The sequence below is a fragment of the Miniopterus natalensis genome, chromosome 7 (assembly GCF_054644295.1).
Source record: "Miniopterus natalensis isolate mMinNat1 chromosome 7, mMinNat1.hap1, whole genome shotgun sequence".
Taxonomy (NCBI): domain Eukaryota; kingdom Metazoa; phylum Chordata; class Mammalia; order Chiroptera; family Miniopteridae; genus Miniopterus; species Miniopterus natalensis.
This window is the reverse complement of record NC_142087.1, coordinates 14,662,413-14,673,320: the sequence shown is the minus strand read 5'-3', so window position 1 is coordinate 14,673,320 and position 10,908 is coordinate 14,662,413. Positions and strand designations below refer to the sequence as shown.

The 10,908-nt window shown below is 52.0% G+C and overlaps 1 protein-coding gene across 1 annotated transcript; it reads left to right on the top strand.

Annotated features, from left to right (window-relative positions):
• The first annotated feature begins 7,588 nt into the window (after window positions 1-7,588).
• On the top strand, window positions 7,589-8,740 carry ID1 (inhibitor of DNA binding 1). The gene is made up of 2 exons (XM_016200559.2): window positions 7,589-8,066; window positions 8,308-8,740. The coding sequence occupies exons 1-2, from the start codon at window positions 7,644-7,646 to the stop codon at window positions 8,347-8,349; spliced, it is 465 nt and encodes a 154-aa protein (XP_016056045.2). The 5' UTR covers window positions 7,589-7,643; the 3' UTR covers window positions 8,350-8,740.
• Window positions 8,741-10,908: the final 2,168 nt, after the last annotated feature.

The window sequence follows — 10,908 nt, the reverse complement described above, 5'->3', positions numbered from 1 at the left end:
GAGACCCCTGGAAGGACACAAAACAGTCTATTCTGTTCTTTGAGTGCTTACCGCATGCTAAGTACTGAAATGTCATAACTTTGTGGGTTAAGGTCAAATTTTGTCCCCATTTTGCACATGAGGAAACCGAGGACCATAAGGTAACAATCCATTAATTCAACAGATATCACCCTACATACTATTCCATTTAAGTACTATGCCCTGTGACCTTTAGCAGTCCTTTACCCTCTCTGGGCCAGGTCCTGTGCTCAACTCTAGGGACACAGCAGTGGCCAAAGGAGCCAGGGTTCCTGCCCTCCTAGAGCTGACAGCCGGGGCAGGGCATGGGGCCAGAGGATGGACAGTTCCCAAAGAAAACAAAGATCGTTTCAGATGGTAGCAAACTCTAAATAATTAACACTAGGGCAGCTCGAAACAGAGTGAATAGCCAAGGGAGGTTCTAAGAAGACCTCTGAGGAGGTGGCATTTGACCGGAGACTCGAACAATGAGAAGCCTTGTAAAGATCTGGATGAGTGTTCGGGGCAGAGGGAACAGCAAAAGCAAAGGCCCTGAGGTAGGATCAGGCTAGTTTAGGAAAAGAGACCACGTGGCCGGTGAGAGAAAGGCCGGGGCAGGAGGTGGTTGGCGGTGGTGGATGGAAGCCGCCGGCTGGGGAGGGGTTTGGGTTTTGTCCGGCGAGGGGCAGAGAGGCGCTGTTGGCGGAGCGCGGAGTTCTGGGGCAGAGTGTGGGGGGGCGCTTGCGGTCTCCTGTTACAAGGAGCAGGGGGTGGGGGCGCCGGGAACAGCCCGAGCCAAAGGTCTCTCCCCCGCAGCTCCGGCAGTCCCAGCCCAGAGGCGCCGGCCTGGCGGCTGGAAGACCGCGCTGTGGGCACATCTGGGGAGCAGCTGCCGGGCCAGGGCCGGAGCAGCCAGAGCGGGTCACGTGGCACAGGGCAGGCCCGCTCTGGAGCCTCAAGGCCAAGACTGCCGGGAGGGGCGGTGGGGAGCACGCTGGACATGAACACTCATCCACTCCGCGTGTCCACGCGCCTGCACACCAGCCCTGCAGCCCCGGGCAGCCCCTTCCTCAGGAGCCGGGCGCCCAAGTTCAACGCCACTCCCAGCTGTGTGATCTGAAACAAGTCACTCAACTTCTCTGGGCCTCAGTAGCCTCAACTGTAAAGGGAACATAAATATTACTCCCTGCCTTAGGTTAATACTTGGAACTCTGCCTGATGCAGAATGAGCACTTAGAAAATGGGAGCCTTTGCCCCGAGCCCCGGAGGCCAGAGGAGAGATCAAGGCATGAAGGGTGATGTGGTGACAGAGAAATAGCGAAAGGTGCTGCACTTACCTCTTGGCATAGCTTATTTTACTCTCACAACCTTTCTACAAAGAGCAATGGGCATATTCCAGTTTACAGATGAGGAAACTGAGGCACAACTTGTCTATGGTAGAGCCAGGATCTGAAGCTGTCGAGGGCTGGTCCTTTTTTCCCTCTGGGCCGCAGTATTCTCATCTGTGAAATGGTACATTATAATAATACAGCTGTTACCAGTGCCAGGAGCAGCTGTGAAAATCAGATGGCGCCAGGTGTGTGTAAAGGGCCTCCCAAGAGACGACTAGCGTGAACCCTGGTTTGGGCCTGGGCGGGCTCATTGAAGGAGTCCTCCAAACTTCCTGGCCACCAAAAGAGTGATCTGCTTCCCTGCGCTCACCTGGTAGGTAGGACCGGGAGGCAAATGCTCACTCAATTTACACTACCTAAGAGAGGGCCAGAAAAATGCCCATGCCCATTTGGCAACAAGATAAACAGACAGTCTTTATTTAAATTCCTTGTCAGGCCTTAAAAATGTAAGAGATAAAAACCATGTCTGGGAGTACTGAACATTTTCTGGAATGAAATTAAGCCAATTTTTTCCTACAGACCCAGGATCGGTATGTATATAGTGGGTGTTGTTTCACTTGGGAAGTTTGGGGGGAGCACAGTGAAGGGAACATTTCGTGAGTTTTGAAAGCTCATCTCACATGGCTCTTTAAAAACCCCCAGAAGTAAAACTGAAACCAAACGGGGGCCTGGCCTGAAATTGAACTTCTATCATTTTGCCAATGAGGAAGAGGAGACTCAGAGAGGTGACCCGTCTTGTTCCAGGTCACACAGTACAACAAACTTTGAATCTGAGCTGTTGGGCCCCAAGCCACAGCTCTTTCAACTATTTCTCCTGAAAGTGTCAAAACGTTATGTTTGTTTAGATATATACCCCCTCCCCATCTTCATTCAGGTTATTTCCCCTTCTGCCTTGCCCACATAGAATGCCCAGGAGAGAAGTTGCCTCTTCTAGGAAGCCTCCCTGATTTCTTCCAAGGTAAAACTCATCCTTTCTTTGTGCCGCTAAGGCACCTAGCAGGAAATTTTCATAGTATAGTCTTGATGTAGCTAGCACAGGACCTGGCAGGAGGTGGGTGCACAGGATGCTAATTGGGGGTCCTAATTGTCCCTTGGCTTTCTCTCCTATTTGTCTGCAGAGTGTCTCTGACATTCCACCTCATCTCAAACGAAGTCAGGCCAGAGTGAGGTATACTAAACATTTAAAGTTGGCTTTTTATGACACAAAGTAGTACATGAATACACTTCTGTTTAAGAAATGAACTCAAGAAATACCTATGCGTAATGGATCAAAGATCTAAAACTCTAAAAACCCAAAGCTATAAAGCTTCTGGAAAATATAGGAGAAAATCTTTGTGATCTTGAATTAGGCAGAGATTTCTAAAATATGGCAAGAAAAGCAAGATTCATAAAATTAAAAATTGATAACTCGGACTTCATCAAAATTTAAAACTTCTGTCTTCAAAAGATGCCAGTAAGAAGATAAAAAGATGAGACACACTGGAGAAAATATTTGTAAATCATATATCTGATAAAGGATTTGTATTCAAAACATATAAAGGAATCTCAAAACTCAATAATAAGAAAACAAGCGACCAAATGAAAAGAAATGGACAAAAGATTAAAGGGTAGCACGAGGGACCCTTGTGACGGAGCTGCTCTGTGTCTTCACTGGGGCGGAGCTCGCAGGAATCTACATGTGATAAAATTGCGTAGAACTAAATACACATGCAAATGGGTGCATGTCAATCAGGTGAAATGGGAATGTCATGTGAAATCTTCTTGTAATATTGTATTATACTTATGCAAAATGCTTCCATTAGGGAAACTGGGTAACGGATGTAAGGGACTTCTCTCTATTATTTCTAATGACTGCATGTGAACCTACAATTATCTAAAATTAATTTTTTAATGAGCAAAAGAAGTGAATTACCCTTTACCAAAGAAGATATATGGATGGCACATAAGCACATAAAAAGCTGATCAACATTTTTAGTCATTCAGAAAATACAAATGAAAGCCCTGGCTGGTGTGGCTCAGTTGGTTGGGCATCATCTTGGGCACCAAAAGGTTGCCAGTTCAATTCCTGGTCAGGGCACATGCCCAGGTTGCAGGCTCAATCCCCTGGTAGGGGGCATGCAGGAGGCAGCCAATCGATGTTTCGCTCTGTCTCCCTCTCCCTTCCTCTCTCTCTAAAAATCAATAAAAATAAAAAATTTTTTAAAATAAAATATAAATTAAAACCACAGCGAGATACCACACACATCTATTAGAATGGCTGAAAAAGACTGACCACATCAACCCTTAGGACGTGAAGGACCTGGACTCTCCACGCTGCTGATAGGAATGTGAAATGGCACACCCACTGGGGAAAACAGTTGAGCAGTTTCTTACTAAATTAAATAAATACCTACTATGTGACCCAATCATTTCACTTCTGTTTGTCTAAGAGAAATGAAAGCATAGATTCATATAAACACTTGTACACAAGTGTTCAAAGCAGCTTTATTTGTACTAACGAAAAACTATAAATAACCCAGATGTCTCTCAAGGTAAAGACTAAACAAATTGTGTATCCATATACTACTACTAAGCAATAAAAAGGAATGAACATGGGTGAATCTCAAAATAATTGTGCTGAGTTAAAGAAACTAGGCTGAAAAAACTTCAATAAAGAGTATGTACTGCCCTAGCCGGTTTGCGAGAGCCTCGGCCCGAAGACTGAAGGGCCCCGGGTTGGATTCTGGCCAAGGGCATGTACCTCGGTTGCAGGCTCGATCCCTGGCAGCCCTGATCCAGAGGCGGGCAACCAATCAGTGTGTCTCTCTCACATCAGTGTTTCTCTCTCTCGCTCTCTCCCTTCCTTCCACTGTCCCTGAAAAGCAATGGAAAAAATATCCTCAGGTAAGGATTAAAAAAAAATAGCATGTGCTGTATATACATTATATATGTATATACTGTGTGTATATACTGCACTTCATTTATATAAAATTCTAGAACATGCAAACTATAGAAAAAAACAGATAAAAGGTCACTTGGGCTCTGGGTAGAAGAGCAGGGAGGAATTACAAAGGGCAGAAGAAAACTTCTAGGGTTGATGACTATATGTTAATTTTCTTGATTGTGGCAATGGTTCATGGATATGTGTATTTCTGGAGTTGTATACCTTAAATATATACAGTTTGTGTTTGTCAATTATACTTCAATAACACTGCTTAAAAAAAAACAAAAATCCGATACCTATATGAAGATAAAAGTGAAATTCTAATTTCACAGTGTTCTCCTTCCCCTCTCCTCTTCACAGTGGTAACATTAGTAATTTGGTGTTTATCTTTTCTTTCTTCTTTCTAATATTTTTATTGAGGTGCAATTTAAATACAGTGAAATGCACAAAACTATATAACTCAATGTGTTTTGACTAATTCTTACACTGTGTAATCCACACCTCGTTATGACATGGAACATTTCCATCACTCCAGAAAGTCCTCTCACACCCCGTCCCCGGCAGCTCCCACCCTCCACTCCCAGAGGCGACCACCATTCTGATTTCTTTTATTGTACACTAGCTGTGAGTTTTAGAACTTCATCTGAGAGAAGTCACACACTATTTTGTTTGAAAATTTTCCACAGTACAGTTTCCTCTTGTTTTAAATTCATTTCCAGATACGCATGCACTTAGGGCAGTATGTTTGCTTCTTTACAAGAGGTCCTACCTTACCCCCCAGTCTAGCACTTGCTTTCTCCAACAGCAGGACCTAGACATCTCTCAGAGCCAGCCTTCCCCTGCTGCGCGGCCAGTCCGCAGCACTGGTGTTCCTTCATCCTTTATACAGTGCCACTGTTGAAGGACATGTGGGTTATTTCAGCTTCCCCTCTTGTAAATAGCACCTCAGTGAACATTCCTGAGCAAACATCTTTTTATTTTTATTTTTAAGAATTGTCTCATTCTGTTTCTCTCTTTTTTAATAGTTTATTGATTTTGAGAGAGAGAGAGGGAGAGAGAGAGAAACATGGATGTGAGAGAGCAACATGGATCTGCTGCCTCCTGCATGCCCCCTATCGGGCGGGGATTGAGCCCACCGCCCAGCCATGTGCCCTTGAGCAGAACTGAACCGGCAACCTCCTGGTGCCTGGGATGATTCCCAGCCAACTGAGCCACACCAGCCAGGGTTGGGCAGGCATCTTTGTGCTCCTGTGTGTAGGTGTCTCTGGAATTGATACCAGCAAGAATTGCTAGGTCAATTAATAAACACTCAATAGTAAATTAATATTTCAATTTCCTCTGTTTGGTCATTGTCATTTCAAATCTTTGGCAATTCTTCTGCTCAGCATAACGTTCTCTCCAATCACTAGAGGATTGCAAAACCAGCCTCCGGAGTTTGGAGAGCTTGCAGGGTGTCATAAGAGGAGGGAGTCCAGCTAATTAATTGATGATGTCTCTCTCCTTTGAAGCTGGTCTCCCTGATCAGTTTTCCTGGTTTCCAAATGTGGAGGCAGTGGGCTGGCTTACTGACCCCCTTCTCCAAACTTCTGCAGAAAGAGGAAACTTGCTGACACCCAGTGAATTAATTGCTGGGGGGAGGGGACATAATATCACCCTCTCCAGAATTTTAGCCCTGCTAAGGCGGTGTGGCCCTGGGTAACTGTTCTCAGCCTCAGTTTCCCCGCCCTGGTCTATCTAGGGCTCTGGAGGCAGCCTGCCTGCCCTGGCGGGAAGGGCCCTTGTTACTGGCACCGCAGCCATTACCACAGTTGTGGCTCCTGGAGGCCTCTGGCCCTCAGTTTCCTCCTGTGTATGAAGAAACCAGGCAGCTCCTCTTTTCAGCGCGGCGTCAGGGGCTGCCGAAGACGAGGAAGGCACGCCCTCCAGCGATGCCTGCCTGGCACGAAGTGAGGACGCACTAAATGTGTGATTATCATCAAAGTGCCAGGCAGAGAGTATGGCTCAGCGGGCCCGAGACTAAGTTCACCCAGCAGCAGAGCTGGAATCGGAGCTGGGGCCCCTCTCCCCGGGCAGTAAGGGGGGGCTGGAGGTGCGAGGCGGCGGTGCGAGCGCCTCCCGGGCGCCCGAGCGGTGGCCGGCGCGGGGACTCCAGGTGCGGGGCGGGGCGGGAAGGTGACCCTCGCCGGCGCCCGCGCCCGAGCCGCGCGTTCCCAGGCCTCCCGCCGGAGGTCCGCAGGTGACTGGCGGGCCCGGGGAGCGCGCGGAGCCGGGTTTGCCGTCTCCATGGCGACCGCCCGCGCGGCGCCAGCCTGACAGCCCGTCCAGGTTTTATGAATGGGTGACGTCACGGGCCTGGCGTCTAACGGTCTGAGCCTCTTGTTCAGACGCTGACACAGACCAGCCCGGAGCCCGGCGGGGGGAGGGGCGGGGCGCGGGGGCCGAGCTCCGCAGCTGCCGCGCCGTGGGAGACCCCGATCCGAAGTCTTTGGGGGGGGACCCCCCAAAAAGGGAGAAAAAATTTTAAATCACTAGTTGATGTAGATTTGGGGAAACTTTTCAGGGGGCTGCAAGTTCAGGGCAGAATCAGGAGACGCAGCCCCACTCTGGGAGCCTTCCGTCTGGTTCAGGTCCCAGAGGCCCAGCCCCAGTCCCAGAGGGAGGCTTTCCCAAATTAACCGTTCCCGTCCCGAGGGGCCTGGGGGGGGGCCTCCCAGGAACCGTAACAACACTCTGGGGATTGGGAGAGGCCAGTCCCAGCGCAGTGTTAACCGAGGGCCCGCTTTAAACTTCCGCCCAAATATTCGGAAGATCAGGGTCCCAGAGGTCATCTTCCAGCAGGAGCCAAAAGCCCGGGCTCTCTGGGCAACCCAGAGCCAGCCGCTCCTTCCGCCGGGCCTCAGTCTCTCTCAGCTGTAAAATGGAGCTGGAGAGGTGAGAGAATGAACCCGGGAAAGCTGGTCCTTGAAGTCTTTCTGTCGTCGGCAGCGTCGACTTAGCCTGCTCGCCTCCTGCCCGAGGCGCCCTCGCCTCCACCGGCCACCCGGTCCCGCGCCTTCCCACTCCCTGGGTCCCCGAGGCTCGGGGTCCCTTTCCGCACCCTCCAGGGTGCACTAGTCGAGCAGGAGGCGGGGCCCAGAGGCTCTCGGGGCCACGCCCCCAGGGCGCCCATTGGCTGCTTTTAAACGCCTGAGCCCGCCCCTCGGGGCGGGGGCCCGACGTCTTTATAATGACCGCGCGGTGGGCCCGGGTCGCGCTTTCTACAACCGTCCCTGCAGCGCTCGGGCCTCCTCCCGCACGCGGCTCCCGCCTCTCGCTACCCCGACGCCAGAAGCATGAAGGTCGCCAGTGGCAGCGCCGCGGCCGCCGCGGGCCCCAGCTGCGCGCTCAAGGCCGGCAGGACGGCGGGCGGCGCGGGCGAGGTGGTGCGCTGCCTGTCGGAGCAGAGCGTGGCCATCTCGCGCTGCGCCGGCGGCCCCGGGGCGCGCCTGCCCGCGCTGCTGGACGAGCCGCAGGTCAACGTGCTGCTCTACGACATGAACGGCTGCTACTCGCGCCTCAAGGAGCTGGTGCCCACCCTGCCCCAGAACCGCAAGGTGAGCAGGGTGGAGATCCTCCAGCACGTCATCGACTACATCTGGGACCTGGAGTTAGAACTGAACTCGGAATCTCAAGTCGGGACCCCCGGGGGCCGGGGGCTCCCCGCTCGCGCTCCGCTCAGCACCCTCAACGGCGAGATCAGCGCCCTGGCGGCCGAGGTGAGGTCCCAGCTGGAGCACGAGATCATTTTTCCTTCTTTCTTCAGATGGGGAAACTGAGTCCCGGAGAGGGAGGGGGGACTTGCCTTACGTCTGCCCCACCCTTTCGGCCCCTGGCTGTGTGAGGGTTCCCAAGGACATCGGAAGAAGCGCTCCTGCCTCGCGTCTCCTGGGGCGGGGGCGTCCCGCAGCCGTGCCCCCTCCAGCCCGCCGTCTCACCTCTCCTCTCTTGGTTTCGCAGGCGGCGTGTGTTCCCGCGGACGACCGCATCTTGTGTCGCTGAAGCGCCGAGCTCCAGGGCGCGCGAGGACCGTGCTCGCCGGGCCTCCGAGCGCCTTGCCGCCGCTGGGCAGGGGCCACACTGAGGCAGCGGCCTCTGGGCTCGCGCTGGATCCAGCCCAGGGCTGGGGGACTGACAGGACAGGCCGACCTTCCCTCCACACCTATCTGCCACCAGAGACTTGGGGGAGTCCCCCCCCCGTGTGTTTCTATTTTTTGAAAAGCAGACATTTTAAAAAATGGTCACGTTTGGTGCTTCTCAGATTTCTGAGGAAATTAATTGCTTTGTATTGTATATTACAATGATCACCGACTGAGAATATTGTTTTACAATAGTTCTGTGGGTTGTTTGTTTTTTTTCTGTTGTTGTTATTAAACAAATACTTTAGATGGTGGTAGAGTTGCAGTGTTCTTGGAAGGACGGGAGGGGCCTGGGTTGGGGGGGTGGCCCCCTGGCCCTTTTCTTTGCACTAGTGCTGGGAGGTGGGGGGCTGGAAGGCCACATCTGGACTGTCACTTTCACCGACCTGAACTGAGTGTTTCCGGTGTCTTTAAAGTATTCTTTCCTTCATCCCTGGCCATTCTCCTGTTCCCTATTGTCATAAGGTAAATCCTCTAGGGTTTCTCAAAGTGGTCATTGAGCCATCTGGGTCACCTGGGGAGATCGTTAGGATGCAGATCAACCTTGCAAGGCCCCCTCTGGCTTCAGGAGTACTGGAGCCATTTAAGTTGGAGAATCAGGCCACGGGACCCACCTGCACATTTGCCAGGATGGAGGAAGTGAGATCCAGAGGAGAGGGACTTACCCAGAGCCTCATTGTCTGAGGCAGAACTTCAATTGCCCCAATCCCCAGTAGTCCCCCAACAGGCCGCCTCACCCTGGGTCCCAGCAGGCTGCCCTGGGGCTCTAGGCTTGTCCAAGTGGGTAAGTTGGCAGGGCCAGCGTGAGCACAGCTGCAGGGCCACCTGCTCTGGGTCCGAAGTCTGCCCCCTCACCCTGGCCTGGCTATGCCAGCAGCTCACAAGAACCTCCTCTCTCCCCCAGGGCTCCTGTGTGGGCTCTGAGGAGTGGGTGAGTCAGTCCCCAGCTCCTGAGCAGGAAAAAGGTGTCATTGGCAAGGGCCTATCTGCCTGGACACGCGTGTGAGTTTGTACTCATGGGGGAGTGCATATGAGTGTCTGGGCCTGTGTGTGTGATGAGTGAACTGGCAGTTCCCCCATGGGGCTGGGTCCTCTGTTGGTGTACAGGCCTGGGGGTGTAAGCAGAAGGGCAAATGTGAGCACATGTGTTCTGCAGATAAGTGTGCAACCTCCAGCTGTTTGGGCTTGTGTGTTCTGCCTAAATGCATTGTGAGCATCTCAGCATGGGTCTGTCTTGATGGATGGGTTTGTGTGTCTGGGGGCTGCAGAGCCACACTGAGTTCCTAAGTGTGTAATTGTTCTGTAGATTGGCTGGCATTTCTGGGTCTCTGCTGGTCTGGGGTGGAGGTGGGGGCTGCTGTGTTCAGGCAAACCCTTCCTGAAACGTTCAAGTACCCACTTTATTGGCAATTGTGAGGCCCTAGGGACACCAACTTCATGGACCCTACCAGGTCAGCTCCCATGTATCACACAGGGAGAAACCGAGTCTCCAAAAAGGCAAAGCACTTGTCCCAGAGAAGGTAAGACTATTAATACATTTTATTAATAAATAAAAACAATAAAATAAATAGCACCTTGTACCATGAGCCTGCCTCTAAGCTCAACCCTTTACATAGAGGATTTCATGTAGGGGCTAGCAGCAGGATTCTGATCCTAGGTTTGCAACAGAAATAGAGGTTCAGAGGGGATGAACAACAAAATAAAAGAGTATCGCCTATTGAGCACTAACATTAAGGCAGGTACCACCCCTTGTCTAATCACCATGTTGTACATCTGAAACTAATATTGTATATCAAGTGCAACTGAAAAATTTAAAAAACCAGGTACCACCCCTTCCCCAAGCACATTAGGAACTTTATCAAAGAACACAATAATTGGAGGTAAATTAAGTCCTTTGCTACGCCCCATCAGCTCTACCCCGATGCTGTTTTACAGCATTAACTTCATAGGATTGCAGAGAAAAAACGAAGTAGCGCACTTAGCCCGTAGTGTTTGCTAGTTATAAATTATTATTAATTGTCGCCTCGCGTCCTTGGAGTGTCCTCAGAGGCACACGTGTGCACCCACTGCCTCGCGTGTGTGGGCCCCGCCCGCAAGCCCACCCACGGGGGCGGGGGCGTGTCCCCGCGCACTCCTGCACCGCAGGGCCCTGCTCCCGGGGAGGACCGCTGCGGGCCGCCTCCCCTCGCCCCCGCCCCGCGCGTCCCCACCGTTCAGGCACACTCTGGCTTCCACGTTTCCCTCTTTTCCCCTTTGGCCCAGGCCCAGCCCATCTGGAGGCCGGCTCGGCGGCGGCCTGGGAGCGTTTCCATCAGCTGGGCCCGAGGAATGCGGAGCTATTTAACCTGAGCATCCCCAGGTGTACGGAGGCGCCTGGCTGTCTGGGGCCCGCCGCCTTTGGCACGGCCGCGCTAGACAAACA

What these genes read in the sequence shown, in the direction of transcription:
- ID1 (XM_016200559.2), top strand. Translation starts at nt 7,644, where the DNA reads ATGAAGGTCGCCAGTGGCAGCGCCGCGGCCGCCGCGGGCCCCAGCTGC. An exon ending in TCAGCGCCCTGGCGGCCGAG is followed by an intron (nt 8,067 to 8,307) that starts GTGAGGTCCCAG and finishes TTGGTTTCGCAG; the next exon opens with GCGGCGTGTGTTCCCGCGGA.